Consider the following 19,428-nt stretch of genomic DNA (forward strand, 5'->3'; position numbering starts at 1 on the left):
TTCATTCCCGATATGAGACGATTGAGGCAAGACTTACTTCTTGCCACGGCCTCCGAAACCCCATCGAATTTGATTCGCCCAGCGTCCCTCAACACCAAGATCATCAGCACACTGCCAGACGAAACCAGGGTTTTTCTGGAACATGCGCCCGATAAACGCAACGTCGAGGTTGTCGTTCTCCAAGTACCCATTCGCCTGTTTACCATCGGTAATACTACCCACAGTACCCACCGCCATCTTGTCTCCAACCTTATCCTTGACTGCCTTGGCAAACGGCTCTTGGTAACCTGGTCCACCGTGGATATGCTGCTTCTCGTGTAGACCACCGGATGAAACGTCAAGCAGGTCTACGCCCCGATCAGCGAGTATCTCAGCGAGTTTGACGGTCTGGTCTACTGTCCAGCCTTCGATGCCGGCTTCGTCGAGCCAGTCAGTGGCACTGATGCGCAGGACGAGAGGCATATCTTTGGGAATAGTCTTGCGGGTTAGATCGACGAGTTCGAGGGTGAGGCGCGTGCGGTTCTCAAAGGAGCCGCCGTATTCGTCGGTGCGGTGGTTCGAGGCGGGGGACAGGAAGGAGTGCAGCAGGTAGCCGTGTGCGTTGTGGATTTCGATGGTGTCGAAACCGATGTCTACGGCGCGTTTGACGGCGTCGACAAAGGCTTGCTTGAAGGCTTCGATGTCTTGTTTTGTCATCGCTTTGGGTGTGCAGTGGTGGTCGTTGAAGGCGATGGCGGAGGGCGCGTAGACGTTGTCGGGCCACCCGTTTAGCTCTTTCGTTGCGATGTCGCCTTTGCTGAGCCATGGGGCGACGGTGCTGGCTTTGCGGCCGGCGTGGGCGAGTTGGATGCCGATCTTTTGGCCTTGGGAGTGTGCGAATTCTACGATCTTGCGCAGAGGCTCCTTTTGCGAGTCTTTCCAGAGACCGCAGTCTTCCGGTGTGATCCTTCCTTCGGCCTGTACTGCGGTGGCTTCGACGAATGTCAGACCAGGGCCGCGCTGGATGATGCCGCCCAAGTGTGTGAGGTGCCAGTTTGTCTGGTGGCCATCTTCGGCGGAGTATTGGCAGAGAGGGGAGAGGGCGAGGCGGTTCTGGATCGTCATGCCGCGGAGCTTGAGAGGCTGGAAGAGTTTGGGGATCTTGGAGCTGCCATCGAGCATGCCAAGGGCTGTTCCGGCGACGGGCTCTTGGGCGGGAGTGAAGTAGGGGATCTGGATGGGTCAGCTAGGTGATGACGTGAGGTTTGAGTGTATGCATACACCAGGGGCGGCCTTGTTCCTCAGCTCATCGTGCTTGGGCACTTGTTCGCTGTTCTTGTCCTCGGGGATATCCTTTGCGATCGCATGGTGCGAGTGCGGCTTGTCGGTATCAGCCTCAATACCCATTATGGCGGTTGTTGGTATGTAGAACTGGATTTGTGAAGTGTGAGGGGTGTGGTGTCGAGAGTCGGAACTTCAATGGATATGGAGTGTGGAGAGTGGGTGGACAATGGCGTCTTTATACGCTCTGTCATTCTTCTCGAATGTACCGACATGACGTGCGTATTTGGACATTGCTACCACAGAACCCCTGCCGCGGGGCAGCTTTGGCGCCCCGCCTTCCTCGTTCGGCATGGCTTGTCACTAGCAGTCCATCATTTCGCTGCGTCCTGATTTGTAAGACACACGTCGTCGCATTCACCGATAGGCGTCGGGTAGTCGAGTATGTTGTTGAGGGCGCGCGTACCTGAGTGATGGTTTACTGTGCTATGGTTGAGCCAGTCAGAAGTTCGCTGGAAAGCTTAGCCATGTGCTGACAGAGATAGCCGAGTAACATAAGCAATCCTTCTCATGATATGCATGCATCCGTCATGCTGTACGCTACATAGCCTGGAGCTTGTTCGCCCCTACTTCGGGATACTTAATTGTCAGTACTCGTTCACTACTTACTGAGCTTCACGCAGCATGCCTCAGAAGCTTGAAAGGCATTCTTGCATTGCCTTACTAAGCATCATGATATACCCGGCGGCTACTTAGCCATTGCGACGCGGCTCAAACTCGGCCCAAGCCACGCCGCCGAACTCTACCGCTCCAAGCCATTAGTGCCGTAATCGATTCTGTCTCATAGACTTCCCAACTCAGTATACCAAGTCTTTTACGCCGGTATTGACCCTGCTAAATATGCGACAAGCGTACAGCGTAAAGCTTCATCCATCATGGCGTGTGGTCAAGCTTTCCCTCGTGCGGGTAAGCACCATGTGTAACATAGCCTATTTAACTTCGAGCACTACCTGACCAACGCACGCGTCGCGCACCATCAAGCCTGTCCGTCCAGTCTCGGAGGCCAATTGAGCGCTCGATACTTAGACCCATACAAGTCATCCGTAGTTCTGTGCTCTACCGCTGGAACCTGAAAGTGACTATGTGGGGAACCGGGCCTGAACGTCTTTGCCTGTTTCTCCGGTCGAAGCACGGCATAGTTTCGCGTCGCGACTCCATCCCTATCGCCACTGGACTCCATATATATGGTCCCTATCCTCCATCTGGTTTCCATATCCAAGTCCGCCATACTATACACGTCCTCTTCGGATCCCAAATGAGGCTGGTCGATTCGATATTCGAGTAGCTCTTCTTCCCTTTGCACGACGCGATTGACTTGCTCAACAGGATCTTTCCCATCATATCGAGCTCTCAACTGGACCACCTCATCCAGATACGGTCTGGGAAGTCTCACCATCATGAATCTTAGCTTCTTCAAATTACCGTAGATGTCACTCATTTTCCAACACACTTGTTGATATGCGTCTCCGCTCGCCAATGGGCCCTGAACGAAGACGGAGAGGGACTCAAGATGTGCAAAGCTCTTGACGGTCTCGACGATGTTTGTTCCTTCTCTCGTACCGATCCAGTCCATTGCCCCTTCTTTCTTAACTTGCCACTACCAGACATGCTGCACGGCCACCTTCATTGTGCACCCTGGCCACAACAACCAAGTGAACTCGATCAGCATCTGGATTGTGTCAAACAGAAAGACCAATATTGATGACTTGAGCACAAAGCCGTACTCGTAGCGGTGGCCGCAAACCCTCCCTGTGTTGTGTAGCATGACGGCAAGCATGCAGGCCATGATTGGCCAGAAAGCACTCTGCCGGGAAACCCCATTAGCCGTACCGCTGCAAGCTAAGATCACATCAGCGCGAGATTGAGGGCAGGTCAGGACCTATTTTAGTCTCATGGAGTACTATTTCCACCTACGTGAGGGATACTTTGCGACATAGCGGGACGTAGTCTTGGAAAACATGAGTGAGGGGTGGCACGCGAGAGCTATACAGCTCTCGATGTAGAATGTGGTGGTGCAGTACGAATGACACCGCTCGTAGGTGAGAGGCGTAGAGCATGCAGTATGAGCTCAAACGAGACAGTCTGTGGCTGTGTCGACGAGGCTGAGGATTGTTTGGGTGTAAGCAGGCGATGTAATAACCCAGCCTCCATCGTTGATTTTGCGGGACGGCTCACTGTTATCAGCAAATATAGTGTTGCTGCCTTTTTAACTCTAAGAAATTCATTTGTGACGTGTGCTATTGCGCTATTCGTCTTGGAGATGTTGACTGTGTACAAGGCTGAAGAAAGCCCGCCGTTACCGAGCGAATCGCATGCGCGGCCAAAGATCTAGCCTTCTCTCTAATCAATGATCTTCAAAGTAGCGCCACAGCCTCCCACTCGCAGCCTTGGAAAGCTCTCAGTCCACCAAGCTTCGATCTGACTGTGAAGCGCCCGATGCGCACGAACTTACCATCTTCGATAGGATGTATGATTAAGCCCCATGCGTTACGTTCAGTGTCGTAGCCCTCCGCTACCTTCGTATCGATGCATGTCGAAGCTTTTGTAGACATGTCGTCAACGATCGCTACCAAATCTTCCTTTCTGTATACGCCGCCAATAGCGCTCGCCAACAGCAGCATGTGCCCGTCTTCCAGCAGCAAATCATGGTTGTCGTCGGGGTTTCTCCAGTCGAACTCGCAAACAGCGATGCTGCCATCATGGGTTGTGACTTGATATGCTTGGTTAATCCACTCGTGATCATCTGGTATAAGATGAAGGATAGACGGAAGTGGGGCGACCCTTGCTTCGACGTCAAGCCTAGCATCAGTGATCCTGCCGTATGGGTTGAAATTCGCGTTTTCGGGTTGCGACCAGGCATTAAGTGATCTGCATTCGGACCTCAGTGAGTGTTCTCGCAGACCGTTCCAATCGTCCTCAGGGGGGAGATCCTCGTATGACTTGTGCGAGACGTCGTAACCCAAGGATCCGTTGATTGTATTTGCCCAACTCCATGATGGGCAGATATACGTTGCAGAGCCTGGACGTGAAATATGAGATAGGTAATATGGTTGACTTGACACGACATGGGACTCGCTCTTCCAGAGAAGGCCGCGAAGCAGGTCATTGCACCACATTCCGGCAACGTAGGTGTCTCCTAATGCTTCCGCTATTAATCTGACGAGACCTGAGACTGCTGGGAACCTGTCTTGTTGGTCGGACAGCTTCTTTTGAGAAACAAACTCAGTTGCGTTCAGCCAAGAGTTTTGCAAAATTTCTGCGTCGCCAGTGGCAATAAACTCGCGATATTCGTCGTGAAACGACGATGGCCACTGGTGAGATGACAACGGATCGCGGTATTTGTCGCGGTTACCTTCCGTGAGTTGCTTATTGCTCAACGCCAGATGAAGGCGGGATGTTCCGAACCAGATCTGTCGTTTTGACAGCCTTTCCTCTTGGTACACCCAAGCGCGACTATTCCACGCACTTGATGCTGAATCCAAAAACCGGAATGAATCAAAGGAACATTCTTTGTCTGTAATGCGATCCAGCGCTGGCTGTCGGCATATGTGCAGGAGCCCTTCGACCTGTGGCCTCAAGCCGGATTTGAAGTATACCCGAACCGTGGGAGTTCGGATAAGGAAGCCTTCCAAACAGCTAGACGATGCCAGAGCGCATATTGTTGCATAGGCGTTTGTGTATATGAGGCCCATACGTCGAGACTCACGTGCCCAGTCTTCGGTATCGTCTTGGATGATGCTAAGCGCATCTACCCAGAGATAGCGTATGCGTAAAGTCCGCGCAACTTTTATCGCATCATGAACTACGTTGGTTATCTGGTCCGATGGAAGGCACTGGAGATGTCGTCGCAACGTGGACCATGTGGTTTTCAATTGTTGTGCGGCTGCAAATGCCTCTCCCCAGCAGTAGCTCAATGCCAGGTATCGCGTGTGCGAAGGCATCGCTAAGGTCGTCACGATCCGGACACTGCCAGTATGCGCCTCGGCTTCGACGTCAATAAGTCGCATGGGTAAGAAGTCGGACTGCGTATGCTGGCTATAACTGGCATCGTCATTCTCCAGTTCTTCTTGGATCCATGCAACGTTCTCATCACAGAGCACGTCCGAAGGCGGAGACAGTATGGTTCGCAACCAGTTTCTGCAAGTTTCTGGGTTCGTCAGAACATGACCAAAGGCATCACTCTCTGACTTTGTACCTTGTGCCGACTCAATGCTAAAGGCAATCGAAACGAGTATGACGTTGGGATCACTGTCGTCCTTTTCGACCTTGGCAGTCAGGTCAGCGAGCAGCATGTACAGGCCAACGCCTTCTGGTGCACACGGAGGATTCCAAAGGTAGCGGAGATGATACGTGACGGTACATGCTTCTGGTAAAGCATTACGTAACGTCTCCTCACGTAGCACTTTACAGAATGCGCATCCTGCTTCAGCAGAAGCCGCGAGTCCCGGCAGATTAGGGAAGATATCAGAGTGAGTGTAGTTGAGTTTGAGCAGCTCGTTGAGACGTTTGTATGATTCATGCTCCAACTTCTTATCAGGGAAACGTATAGCGTCGCCTTCTCCGACGAAGTCTCGCAAGACTCGATCATCGAGAGAGAGGACCGAGCATCTTGCACATAGAGTGTCACCCATTGAGGGATTCGCGTCAGTGGTGATGATCTGACAGGGAAGAGTGGACGAACTTGGTGATGGATTGTGAGGCTACTGACGCTTAAAAGGCAGAGCAGAACGACGCTAGTCCAACCTGAGTGGAGCTAAGCCCTAACATGTATTCTACGAAGGTTTGCAGTGCAAGCCTTCGCTTTCTCACCAAAAGTTTTAGGATACTTAAGTTAGAACCTTCGCTTCAAGAAAGTCCAAACCATCGCTTAGTATTGCTGCAAAATTAATGCAACTTTAGCGTAGCCTATAGTAGTTGTTTGGTTTTTTGTTTGAATATTGTAAGAAGCTGCGAGTTGCTGCCGGAAATACTCGGCCGTGCCGCATATAATTTCGACGCGTGCGGACGTGTGAGCTCTGCAACACCGTAGCTTCTCATTCTTACTCTCCCGACAATACTGGAAACCAAACGTAACAGTATTTCGAACCCGATTTTCACCCCATATACCGCTGTCTGCGCCTACTGCCGAGCATGCGATCCTACACCGTCGCGGAAGAGGCTGCAGCGCGAGGAAGGAGGAAGGAACAGGAACGCCTGGACAATTCCTGGACTGCGCGCTGGGCCCACAACACCAAACGCTTCCTAAACATGACAGCCCAACTCGCGAATGAGATCCGTGATGAGCGGAAGATAAGGATGGTAAACAAAAGAGTTGCACAGGAAGCGGAGAAATTGCGAAAATACAAACCCATGAAGTTGCGCGCTCGCAAACGTTGCGCTCAGGAGAAATGCGCCCTACTCAATCTGCCAACTGAGATACGGATCATGATCTGGGAGTATGTCATGGCTGGGAAGTTCATCGTACTCTATCGAAAGTGGGGCGATGTTACATCCATCTTCGTGGACAGGCATGATGCAATGGGTGTTAACAACCCCACTGCCTCTATCATGTTGAGCCTAGCGATGCCTAAATCGAAATCAGGTGTCGTTTCCTTACTCCAAACGTGCCAGACCACGTAAGTCCTCGAGCCATGGCGCCTTTTCGAAAGTCTACAAACTGATGGACTAGATATCTGGAAACGATTATGATGCTTTATCAAGACAATACCTTTATCTGTCTCGATAATACCGTCCTTGTTGAACTGTGTAGGGAACGAACTCTGTTCAACATGTCTGCCATCCGCTCTTTGCACTATTCCGTCGGTATCCAAAAGTTTTTGTCGATGCAGACGTCGTTGTCAGAGCGCGAGATGATCCCGTCTCCTACTCACGCCGAGAAATCAGGGAGTGTCAGCAAGGTCTTTCATGGAAGTTTTCCGAAACTCCAAAATCTCTCAATATCTTTCTACGGTCCCCTCCGCAACGGCGAGGACTACACCAAAATGCTGGCGCACTTGAAGAGCATCTATCGGCAGCGGATCTCGATAACGATGAACGCGTTGGACATGCCCGAAGGCTATTTATACAGCGACCGACTGGTTTACAACATGCACCGTACGACTATCGTTCGGATACTGGAAGGCTCCAGACGTCCTGCGTATAGTGTCGTGTATCCGCCTCAGGCCGAATTTAATGACCCCTCAGTCGAGAACTTTACTTGGAGGGCTAAGACGCTATGGCTACGGCCTCATGACGAGGCAGAGGCTGCAAAGAGACTGGTGTACGTAGTACTCAGACCCGAGGATGAATCAAGGAGGAGCGTAGGGGATCCTGAACCGCCAATACTCTGGGAAGTTATTCCCGCCAACTAGGAGAGTAAGCAATTACATCAGTGCTGACTGGTTGTCTGTGCATGAACCTTCCACTTCCTGTTTTGGGCTCGCATACACGTTGAAGGAGAATTCGACTGCCGAGTGGAGTCGGATACATCGGCACTCTCCATCACCCGACGATCTGTACCCAGCAAGGCGACGTCAATGCAGATATGACGAAGGCTCCTGCCTGGTCAGGAAGCCCAATGATGCGCATCACGCGTGTTTCGTTTCGAGATGGCTGAGGCTTCAAGGCTGAGGCAGCCGACGTTCCCGATGCTTTCCAGGTAACCGGTCCTTTTGCGCGTGAAGTTATGTGGGAACTTGCCGGCAAGGCCGAACGCCCTTTGGGAAGCTTTGCATGCATGCCTCGGACAGGGAGTGTGGCATAACACGCCGAAGAGCATGATGATACGCTTTTGTTGCAGCCGCCTGTGCTACAAAGCCACAGGTGGTGCGAGAAGCCTCTCTAGAAGTCAATTTCGCAGTGGGGCCGTTGTCTACATGGCGAAGTAGAGGCGGCCAAAGCGGTGATAGGGTCTTCGTTAGATGGGATTGCAATTTACCCCACGGCGATTGCGGCGCATGATGAGAGGAACAGGCTAGCGGGCTGCTATCTTGGGCAAGGTGAAGCATGGGGCCAAACATGGACGAATGTGGCGCCGGCCAATGGCAGGCAAGCCGCAACCCTCCGCCAGCCGCTGCCCTCGAACGCGACCGAGTATCACCTGTTGACGCTCCCCCGACACCACTCGTGGCCGTTTTGTGCTCCATCGACAAACGTAGACGCCGACGCTGCGATTCACTCACTTGCTCGCGCCATAGCATCTTGTACTCCATTCGTGTTGTGTTCACCTTGCGACTGCCGCGCGATACCCCTTCGCGCCTGCCGCTCCCTGACGCCCGTACCCACTCGTTCACCACAACTATAGTCGTCGCATTCACCACGGCGCAAAGCCAGCAACAATAGCCCGAGTAACAACAATACCGCCATTGTCGCTATACATATACGTACTCAGCCATCGGACACGCCTCTTCCGCTGTCACCGCTGTTCAAGCCTTGCGCATCTCAAACACGCAACGCTCCACCCACACGCACACGTCTCTTGTCATGCGCACGGCACTCTGGTAGCATCCCGAACCTCCACCTTTCTGGACAAGACTCCGTCCCCTGCGAACCGCCGCAGTCCTCCGCCTGCTTAACAAAACTATCGCCCCTGTCGCTCTTTCCCTCGCTCGCTAGTGGTGAGCAGCCGGCCTGTCACCACCATATCGCGAACTACTCTCTCTACAACCGAAATTGCCTCCTCCTTTTGGCTACAACAACCAACCCATGTCCTAGCGACCAAGTCACTCTTTAGACGAACAGCTGGACTGCAGGCCACCGTACCGCTGAGCGGATACTTACATACACACATACGTACATACCGACTAATACCGAACCACCAACATGGGGTGCTGCGGAGACCGCGAAAAGGGAACCACGGTGACGGAGGAGCAGAAGTGGACTTATATTGTAAGCACTTGAGCGCGAATATGGAAGCGCATCACTAATTGTCTTAGAACTTGTCCGACTTCAAGTCTACATCTTGCCTCGCACCTTTCTCTTACGCCTGGCTGTGGATCCTCGTCGTCATCTCATGCGCCGTCTACGCTGCCGATGCCTTCACCGCTGTCAACCTTCTCGCTTTCGACAAATGGACGAGCCAGGTCAAGCCTACCGTGCCGTTCGACATTGCCAAATGGATCTTCGCCATCACCATCATCGTCTCCTACGTCTTTCTCGCATACCGATGGATCCGGGCTCTGCGCGTCATGCGGACAGGAAGTGTCACGGAATGCTACCTCGAGCCATTGGCTGCTATACTGCAGAGTATGCGTATCACAAAGACTGGCCAGGGCTGGCGCCGTTTCTTGGTCTTCGCAGAGTTGACCAAGAGTAAGAAGGGTGCCAACTACATCGCTCTCTTCGTATATTTCCAGTTCAAGAGCGCTCTTCTCATCATCGTCGCTCAGGGACCTCGAATTGCCCTCAACGCCATGACTTTATACGCCGTCATGCAAGCGCAGCTCATACCCGTTGGCGAGCACGCGTCAGAAGACCGCTCCAACTTTGAGCAGTTCTTCATGAATATCAAGCTCATGGTCGAAACCGGCAACAAGCAGGAGACAGTCATCTACTTCACCATGTTGTTCTCTCTCGTCATTTGGGTCATCGCTGCGCTGGGTCTCATCATCGCTGGAATCCTATACATCTTCTTCCTCTGGCACTACATTCCCAGGGCTGATGGCAGTCTTACCAACTACTGTCGACGCAAGGTCGAGACCCGTCTGGAGCGCATCGTGGGCAAGAAGATCAAGAAGGCCATCGAGAAGCAGAACCAGCAGCTGAAGAGGGAGGAGGAGAGGGCCATCAAGAAGGGTGAATTCGACGCTTCCAAGTCCCGTCCTACGCTACCCAAGCTCCAAGACGACGATGACGATACATCGACTGTCTTCTCGCTGCAACGATCCGATACGATGCAGACCACAGCGACGCTACCCCCGTATACCCTCGCAAACACACCTTCATACAGAACAAACCCGGAGCGATCGAACACTTCGAACACCATGAACTCGGGCCGAAACTTGATGAACAAGCCGTCTCTGCCAACGCTAGACGAGCGCCCTGGCATGCCGGAGCGCGACGCACAGTTCACAAACTTCTCGACTGCCAGTTTTGCTTCCAACGCGCCAATGTTGAGCCAGGCAGGAGGTATGGGCAGGGCGTCGCCGGCACCTCAAATGCCACCTCTGGACCGTAACGGCACTGGGTACTTTGGTCAGCAAGACAGTCTGCCATACCAGTCCGACCGACCTTTCACACCAATGCCACAGGGTAGAGCGTCCCCACTTCCACCACGTGGGCCCATGCCCCCTGTGGATACCAGCTACAACAATGGGCGGTACGAGAACGATCCCCAACTGATCACACCCCTCGATACCCGGGGTACACCACAACAAGCTCACCCCAACCGACCATACCAAGAGTTCAGCCCCTACGACAGCCGGGGTCCTCAGATGGGTCCCGAGTATGAACTGTCGCCTGTCGATGTCAATCCCACAGAGGACATCTCCCAGCACTACTTCTCGGACTCAAACGGACAACCCGACTACCAGCCACCTCAAATGCCCAGCTTATTAAGAGCCGGCTCGCCCGCCCCGTCGCAGCCCATGGGCCTACCTTCTCAACCACGATCTGGCACTGCACCACCCCGAGCTGGTGTTCCAGCATCACTGCAGTCTGCAATCCAGCGTCGTGAAGCCTCGCAACCTTTCCCCAACCGAGGCATGAACGGGTCAGCGCCACCTCAGCAACAACAAAGAAGTGCAACAGCACCGATCCAGCAACCAGGCTGGGCTCAGGGTCCTCCTCCCCGTAGCTACACTCCCCAGGGCCCCGGCCCCCAACAGCGCAGCTACACACCTGTATCTGGACCCCAACAACAACAGCAACAACGCAGTTACACCCCAACTGCGCCCCGCGGCTACGACAACAGCTACAACTACTGATCTCCCTCATTTCACTTTTCTCATACAACGTTTGGACCAACCACATTCATGCATCTTACGGCGTTCACTTCTATCTCTCTCTGTCATCTTCGTGCCTGAGGCCGCCCAAACCCATTCTTTCCTTACAAACCTTACATTCACACCTACGACATTCTCTCCTCCGCTCCATTGTGAGAGTGAGGGAAATGTTTAACGACTTTTTCTGTTTTCGACTTTCGCTTTAGCTTGGTTTCGAGATACCCCCACCCGCATGGCTGGCCTCGGACGTCCGTTCGCTCTTTTGGTTTTTACGTGGTTACTTGGAGGATGACTTGGTGGAATTGGATGATTTATCGGGATATGTGGAGGGATGTGGGGATGGTGATGAAGGGGTGGGATCTAGGCCTAGGCTTAGACTTGGGCTTGTATAGTAAGCATGATTGGGTTATGCTCAAAAGCGAAGATGTTTGCGCAAGGAGGAAGCGCGCATTGTGTATTATATACCCACTTCTTTTGCGGAGAATTGAGAGCAATGGAACTTGTGCATAACCATCATCATGTCTTCACTATCTTGACTACCCTTTCGACACATCTTTGCCGCAGACACACGACTCACTCTCTTTCTCATTGCATCTCACCTCATCCTCTCTAAGTTGTGTGGGCCTTCAGCAACGGCGACACACTCTCAGGGTGTCAATAACATAATATGGCAGATGAGAATTTCGATTAGCTATTCCGCATCTTGACGACTATCCATATGGTATGATCAGGCGGCCCCATGACTAACACTTCACTACCTTAGGCTCCTGAACACATGGTCATTCTTACTGATGGTCTTGAGACCTCTGCGTGCGCTGTATTTGTCAAGGTCAGCCTAAGCCCGGCCTTATGCAAGCAGTCAGCGGCACTCGTCGTGCCCCCGCATTTCCTGCTGACGCGCTCGACCACGATTCTGAACAAGGGCTGGAGTATTTACCTGTTTGACGAATCTGATGTAGTTTCGCAACTGCTCAACCGAACGGATAAAAGAATGTGGATCAAATCCGCGGGTTCAACAGCCAAAAATCAAGTACGCGGCACAGAGCTCACATAGCAAGCTGCCGATTATCGTATCTACCACACGTTTGAGACGATTGATAACGTGATGCACACCGCTTATGCAACATGGGACGACCCGACCCTTTGTGCCCAGCATTCTCTAGGCCGGGGTAAACAAAAGGCCCGTAATAAGACGTCAGCGAAACTGCCTCCTATTAGCCACATCCGCAGCACGTGCAGTCTACGACTTCTCGCCGCCGCCATTCGCTAGTCGCACAGCCCTTGAGATTCTCGACGGTAACTATGCCAATGCAAAGTTAGCTTCGACATTTTTTGCTACGAATCGTAGCCCGAAGGCTGACAGTATGCCCGAGAGCGTTCTCATGGTCCTACGTATTGTTCTAGAGACTGTTATGGTAAGATCGCTGCAGGTAGGTAGTGCAAAGTCTTTCACGCGGATTCAGAATTGATCGATTGATCAAGGCCAACAAAGCGCGAGTAAGACTGAGATGACGATTATTAACAGTCTTACTCGAGCTTTGTTGGCCTTAGACTGCTTACATGGAAAACCCAGTTCCAATCAGAAGACAGTCGCAGCGGTCTATCATGTTTCATGAATCATTGGCGATATATCTTGTAGCGAGCTGCTGTCCGCTCTCGATAAGTCATAGTACCCGCACGTATCCATTTTGGCAGGTCACTTCAGCTGCTTATTACTGAAGTCGAACATCGCCTTAATTGAGCTGATAATAATGACAGTACGTTATTGAGACAGAAGCAGAGACTACATACCGGGGCTTGATGATAGCCTAGTAGTCTGGTCATGTTGCAATTCAATCGGCTAGGTTTGCTACAATTCATTCGAAAGTGACAGGCTGCTTCAAAATGACTTCTTATATCTGAACACAGCTGCTTCAACAGATTGAGGACTACCTTGACTGCTATTTCCACGCTTAATGGTTGCTGCGACTTAAACACATGTCGTCATACAGCCCTCGATGATCGAACAGAATAACACAAAACAATGCTTGTAGTTTAGTGAACACGAGGTCGGCACTGTCCGTCGTGCCAAGATACCATAAGCAATCGCCCTCTTGTCCTGTCTAAGATCAACGTAAGCAATCACCCACTTGTCTAGTCTAAGACTACTATAGGCAATTGCTCTCTTGTCTAGGCTAAGACTTCTATAAGCAATCGCCCTGTTGTCTAGCCTAAAACTACCATACAAATCCACCGTCTAACCACTACAGTAGAGCAAGGACAAGACATCTTGCCTCTCAGGAAAGTGCTCAGAGACAGACCCATGAATGATCGACATCTCTGATGGTTGCGATGTCTCTCATCCGAGGAATACCTTTGCGTATGTGATGGTTGCAGGAATCGTGAGTGGCTCGTCAGTCTCCGTCATCGCAGTACCAGTGTGAACAATCGATGCTGGGTAATTGGAAAAAAAAAAAGGTATAAGTATGATCTTCAAACCTCGCAACAAGCACCACTCGCATCCTCAACAATATCAACAACAGCCATCCAACTCACAAGGACCATCAACATGCCTTCCATCCAATCCATCAGCCTGGCCTTCATCGCCCTCCTCGCTACGGTACACCTCCCCTCTCCCCCATACCGTCCCATTGCGCCAACCCCAAACTAACCCTAACCCCAGACCAATGCCATCACGGTGAGCGATGGCGGCGCAGCCGGCGGCTGCCCAGGCGGCTGCTGCATCCCGGCCTGCAACGTGATCGCCTTTGGCGAGGGCGACGATCTGGGCGCATTCGGAACCGCGTCTTTCGCCGACACATGCAAGCAGAACTACGACCGGAAGAACGGCGGTACAGTTGATCTGGGTGACGACCACCAGGCAACCTGGGTCTACGAAGGCGAAGACAAAGTCTTCCTCGATGTCTTCCGCAAGAGCGACAAGAAGTATAATCGTTTCGAGATTACTAATTGTCAGTTGGCTTCCACGGGTGGGTCGCAGTGCGCGCCTAGTGGTGGGGGCTGTGTAAGTTGTGAGCGGTCAATTGTGAGAACTGTGCTAATGGATGCGTGTAGGATGCTAAGCTGATCCTCGTTGAGCAACAGGGCTAGAGGACTGACTGCACTTATGACAGTGTGTGGATATGGTTGCTGTTGAGACAGCAACACGGTCGGTGTCAGCCGACTATTCGCCAAGAGCTAATACTTCTTGGGTACAAGCTTTTGGAACTACACTCATTCTATGAATTTCTATCAATGGAATATCACTTCCTTAGCATATACTTTTGACATGTGTCGTATGTCTGCTTGTCTTCAACTCGCTACATACTTACCGCTATACATACACGATATGCTGAAGTGGCTGCTAAAGCATTTTAGTCATAGCGTTGATGTGCAGTTTCACGTCAAACCAGGATCCCACCACCAGACCTCCATCGCCTCTCCGCTTCTAATAGTTCCTTCTTCTGTGTACGTATCGCCAGACAGTGCGAAACACACAATTCCCATCTCCTACACCCTTTGAATCCGCATCTCGGTTTTTGTGGGAAGCTAAAGGAATCAATGTGCGGGAAGAAGCAAAGGTTATAGCTACCGTGCATCCGAGAATAGTTCGCAGCGGCCGATGCCGATGCCGATGTGGACTTCTGGCGCTCAGGCGTTTAGGCTTGCATTAGCTTTCTGCCACATGCTTGATCAACGTGTTGAGCGTGGTTCCAAGGGACGTTGAGGCTGTTGAGATGGTCAAGCTGGTTGGAGTTGCGATGAGAGGAATGATCTGCATCGATCTTGGTTTATTTTGGTATGAAGTAGATAATATGGTACTTCTAGGTGAGCCGGAAGATGGTTTCTGGTATGTGATTAGACATGTTGGTAGTGCGTTTGAGGTTGGCTTTGTTTGCTTTCGTGAGTGGAGTAAGCAGACGGTGCTATTGTTCGATAACACTAGATGCTCCGTACTTAGGATCGTTGCTCAGCGGAAGAACAAACAACTCGATGAGAATGCACAGCGGCTATGTACGAAACAATTGGGCCGAGAATGCACTCTCCAGCTGTATCGACCAGGGCCGAATCGGACGCAACAGATTTAAAGCTTCCATTTCCATTCTACAGTCTCTTGATCGGGCCTAGACTATACGATGGTGACTGTCCGTTTCTCGCAATGTTTGAATCCCTGCATCCCAATGTCTTCTAACTCAATCATTCCAATACGGCGGAATCTCTTGGGAATTGGTCCTTTTCTTGGCCGTATGACTTCATGAACTGGCGGCATGATGACTGTTTTCGGCTTCTTCCAGGGCAGACGTTCCCAGATATTCCGTAATCGCTGTACAATATCGCTTCCAAGAAGCTGTTTGTCCCGTTTGCCGCCGCTATCTGCTGCAACCGAGACGTGGCTGTCGTCTGTTGTTGACAAACTCTCATCGTCGTCTGTTGCATCTGCACAGTCTTCGCCATGTGCTACTCTCAATACTAAGCCTGCCTTCGTCTTGATACGAAGGACCCAAATGTCAGAGAACTCGTCGTTGGATGCTGGTGTAGAGATTTCTATATCCTTCTTCCCAGCATCGAGTATCGCTTGGCCCAAACACACTGACATAGCATCTTGTCCTGTCCCTGTCTGGACTATAAGATTGGACCCGCGTTCTAAACCGTATCTCAAGACTCGTACCAAAGGGCCACGTAACTTTATCCAGCCTCCAGATACCGCTCCGAGCTTATCGATTCCAGAATGTGTAACGTGACACCATAAGAATTTTGCGCAATATGACGCAGGATCCTTGGACGAACGATGGAAATCGATGTTCCCGTGCACGGAGGCCCATGACCACGAAGGCGCTCGATAGCCCGGCAGACGAGAAGGGGCGACTCTGTTTCCACGACTACTGTAAAGAGATGCGTTCGCCCATAACAAATCATCAAAGATACTGTTCTCCCACAATCCAGCAAGATACCTGTCTCCTGTTTGTTGACACAGAGCAGCAGCTAGTCCAGAGATAGCTGGCAGCTTGTCGGTCGCATTTGTCAAATGGCGAGAACTATAATCTCGGACGACAGAATGCCAGAATTGTAAAGCACCTCCATCCTCCAAGATATCAGGGGTCCGAAGTCTCAGTTGGCCCACCGCATTCATTTCGATTCCGCTCTCTGTCAGATTCTGAGTTTGACAATTCCAGACGAGTTGGTCGCGAGTGAATACGACCACACGAGGGGAAAGTATGCGTTCTTGTATTGTCCAACCGCGATGATACAAAGGCTCATCAATGCAGTCACGAAATACTGGGTTATGTTGGATGTAGATCGGACCTTCCAGCGAACCATTGTTTCCCGCAGAGAATTGCATGACGACTTGTTTTCCTTGGGGCTTCCTATCGTGGAAGATGCCTTCGTGGACACTGCGTGCAGATGCAGCAGCAATAGTCAGAAATGCACCGCCATAGACATCCGCCATCTTTGAAGACTCACGTTCCCAGTCCGCTTTTGCCAGGGCGTCCGAACCTTGTAATATACACAGCGCATCAACCCAGAGGTACCGGACGCCTAGCCTCCTGGTAATGACGACCGCATCATGTATCGTCTGTGGAAGATCCGTGATGCGAATCCCTCTTCTCCTTGCCTCGAGAGAGGAAGCCGTGGTGACCTGGGCGTCTTTTCCTGCCCATAGATGCGAACCCCAACAGTAACTGAGTGCAATATATCGTTGCGAGACATCAGACAGCTTGTCGTAGGTACTACACTCGCTTGACACATGAAGGAACGGATTTTGTGATCCGTCCGCAGGACCTACGTCAATAACTCTGCTTGGAAGCTTGTTCGTCGACGCCGTGCGGCAGTGTTCATGACTTCCAAGGCATCGATGGAGCCATAGCTTGATCAAGTTGAAGGCTTTATCCGAAAACGGCTCCGGAAGAGGGTTACTGTATCGGCATACATTCTCCACAGCAGTACCTAGATGGTGTCAGACCAATATTGCAAAGTAGAAGATTATGAGTAGCGTCCAGAAACCGCACTGGACGAAAGCCACACATACCACGATCGGCAAATACCCGAAATGACCGTACTAAACCTCCTTTACTCTTGGAAACTAGGCTGCGACCAGCCAGCCATCTAATATCTTGTGGTCGACAGCCAACAGTAACAAACAAGTCACCGATCTGATCTGGATGAACATAAAATCGAACATCAGGTCTCTCGTACCGGACCTTGTCGTCGAGCCTTTCCCTTGCAATGTGTTGGGGAAGAGCCTTTTCGATCTCGGAGCACAGCGCACATTCGGACGATATGCCGCAGTCTATATTGTGTAGTAAACTCGAGTGCGCAAAGCCGCTGCTTGATCGCAAGGTATCGATAGAGATCCGCTGGCACTCGTCGCATAAATCATTTGCCATGCTGAACATTGTTGAGACAAAAACGCCAAAGTACAATCTCAATGACCAGCCCGGACCAAGACCGGGACGCAGTCTGAGTCAAAGGCGCGCTTTATTCTTCTGAACGTTGTTGACCAAGTAGCAGCATGAAAGCGTACAGCGGTCGAAGATGTACGGGTCCAATTTATGCCGCCGAACGCGATGAGCCCTCTACACAGCCACCACCATATAGCTTCAGCTCAAACATCTCGCAGGTGACTAAGCTGCCTACGAAGTTTGAACTTGTTTGATGCAGACCTAAGTTGCCCTCAGGGAAACAAGGTCACGAGAATACATATGTTAATGGCGTGCTCTTTTGTGACGAAAAGAACAGGGTGCTCTGTGGTACTGTGAGTTAATCCTCTTTTGCCTAGCCGTGTTCTTGGGAGTTGAACAGGTTCAGCCGGAAGGCGGGTGCGGCTGACTGCAAAGTCGGTGACGTGGCGCGATAAGGCTAATATGGAGCAGCTGGGCTCCCACAGCGAATATGGCGTCTGGGCCTGCGTAGGAGCTGAACGGAACGGTTGGCACGCATATCTGTCTCACTTCCTTCTTATGAATTTTTTTGTTCTTTGTTTCTTCTAGCGGCGGCGGCGGGGGGTGCGATAAGCCAACCTGAAACGATGAGATAGCGAAATGCAAGAGATGGAAAGGTTTTGTGGTACGCTACTCGTATAGCCGGTCTCACCACGCTGTCTGCGCGCTTCTGCGAACATGTGGATGGGTGGATAGTTCAGGGACCGAGTTCGGCATTGCGCGTCTCGCGACGGGCGGGAACTGCGACTTTAGAACTTCTAGAGTCCGTTGACCAACCAGCCACGTGTTGCTAAGTTGAACGGAAACTGTGGCATGAGATTAGTCGTCTAAGTGACATCTGTTGACAGGTGTTGCGAGATGAACGTCGTGATGGGGTAACGTGTCTGCCTGTCGACGCCGCGGGGCGTGCCTCAGCACCGAAACGTCAGATGCCTTGTCGCAACACTTCCCACAACACTATCATTACCAGTCGCATGCAGCGCATAAAATCGTCGCCGTGATACCAAGCATGACTGTTGTGTTGTGTTGTTGGGGCCGCGACCTCACCGCACGGCGACACCCAACGCCCGCCCGCCACTCAGATCGGCAAACCTGATCTCCTGCGGTGCGCACGCAGCACCAACCGAGAACGCGTTTGATCGACAGGCACCACATCCGCACCAGCGCAATGGTGCAGACCTGCCGAACCACGCAACAACACAACCAGCAACGAAGCGCCCGCTGCCAAAACGGACTTTTTGACAGTCTAGGCAGGCTTCAGTTAGCAACAGTCGGTGGCTTTAGGTTTGTTTCGGCGGCGAGGAAGGAAACACATGAGTCGAGGGGCGTCATTTGGTTTTTGCGTGGTAGCGAGATTGTGTTTGGGATTGTTGGGTGAGGGGTGCTTGAGGGGGAACCGCTGGTGCTGAGGGGTGGGAACATGGGTCCCCACTACAACGCCAAATTGTTGTTGTTGCTGTTGTTATGAACGACGATATTTGCAATCAACGCGAGAGTGCATAGGGCAGACATTAGATTCCGCAATTCCAACATTTCGCGTCATGGCGACATGATTGAGTCATCACTACGATCGATATGGCCACTTCCACCTCGATTCGAAGCCAGATGCCACGTCCGTCATGTTGCATGTCTGCTGCCCGATCTGACCGATATGTCCGCCCGCTCGCGCGTCTCCAAGACCCGCGATTGCGAATACCCTGTCAGCGGATGTGTAGAGCCAAAAAGAAGTTTCTGCCAGGAAGCACTCTTCCATCATCTCGCAGCCAGTC

General features: G+C 51.8%; 6 protein-coding genes across 6 annotated transcripts; 3 read left to right on the forward strand and 3 right to left on the reverse strand.

Moving 5' to 3' along the window:
- Positions 1 to 33: 33 nt before the first annotated feature.
- On the reverse strand, positions 34 to 1,386 carry BKA58DRAFT_404128 (NADPH dehydrogenase; the record flags this gene model as incomplete). Its single annotated transcript, XM_046171828.1, has 2 exons — positions 34 to 1,212; positions 1,261 to 1,386. 2 exons carry the CDS (start codon positions 1,384 to 1,386, stop codon positions 34 to 36), a joined length of 1,305 nt encoding a protein of 434 aa, XP_046022488.1.
- Positions 1,387 to 3,523: 2,137 nt separating this feature from the next.
- On the reverse strand, positions 3,524 to 5,767 carry BKA58DRAFT_343369 (heterokaryon incompatibility protein-domain-containing protein). The gene is made up of 2 exons (XM_046168381.1): positions 5,516 to 5,767; positions 3,524 to 5,467 (listed from the first exon to the last, which is right to left on the reverse strand). The coding sequence occupies exons 1-2, from the start codon at positions 5,610 to 5,612 to the stop codon at positions 3,675 to 3,677; spliced, it is 1,890 nt and encodes a 629-aa protein (XP_046022489.1). The 5' UTR covers positions 5,613 to 5,767; the 3' UTR covers positions 3,524 to 3,674.
- A 373-nt stretch (positions 5,768 to 6,140) lies between these two features.
- On the forward strand, positions 6,141 to 8,311 carry BKA58DRAFT_389720 (uncharacterized protein). The gene is made up of 3 exons (XM_046170771.1): positions 6,141 to 6,935; positions 6,989 to 7,666; positions 7,718 to 8,311. The coding sequence occupies exons 1-3, from the start codon at positions 6,451 to 6,453 to the stop codon at positions 7,845 to 7,847; spliced, it is 1,293 nt and encodes a 430-aa protein (XP_046022490.1). The 5' UTR covers positions 6,141 to 6,450; the 3' UTR covers positions 7,848 to 8,311.
- Positions 8,312 to 8,880: 569 nt separating this feature from the next.
- Positions 8,881 to 11,375, forward strand: BKA58DRAFT_223590 (uncharacterized protein). The gene is made up of 2 exons (XM_046166298.1): positions 8,881 to 9,186; positions 9,234 to 11,375. Exons 1-2 carry the CDS (start codon positions 9,121 to 9,123, stop codon positions 11,220 to 11,222), a joined length of 2,055 nt encoding a protein of 684 aa, XP_046022491.1. The 5' UTR covers positions 8,881 to 9,120; the 3' UTR covers positions 11,223 to 11,375.
- Positions 11,376 to 13,788: 2,413 nt separating this feature from the next.
- Positions 13,789 to 14,415, forward strand: BKA58DRAFT_471524 (uncharacterized protein; the record flags this gene model as incomplete). The annotated part of the gene is made up of 3 exons (XM_046175233.1): positions 13,789 to 13,839; positions 13,903 to 14,244; positions 14,295 to 14,415. 3 exons carry the CDS (start codon positions 13,789 to 13,791, stop codon positions 14,328 to 14,330), a joined length of 429 nt encoding a protein of 142 aa, XP_046022492.1. The 3' UTR covers positions 14,331 to 14,415.
- A 933-nt stretch (positions 14,416 to 15,348) lies between these two features.
- On the reverse strand, positions 15,349 to 17,614 carry BKA58DRAFT_404133 (heterokaryon incompatibility protein-domain-containing protein; the record flags this gene model as incomplete). The annotated part of the gene is made up of 2 exons (XM_046171829.1): positions 15,349 to 17,165; positions 17,248 to 17,614. 2 exons carry the CDS (start codon positions 17,612 to 17,614, stop codon positions 15,349 to 15,351), a joined length of 2,184 nt encoding a protein of 727 aa, XP_046022493.1.
- Between the last annotated feature and the right edge of the window lie 1,814 nt (positions 17,615 to 19,428).

The sequence above is a fragment of the Alternaria rosae genome (genome assembly GCF_020736505.1).
Source record: "Alternaria rosae strain MPI-PUGE-AT-0040 chromosome Unknown BKA58scaffold_8, whole genome shotgun sequence".
In the NCBI taxonomy this organism is placed as follows: Eukaryota; Fungi; Ascomycota; class Dothideomycetes; order Pleosporales; family Pleosporaceae; genus Alternaria; species Alternaria rosae.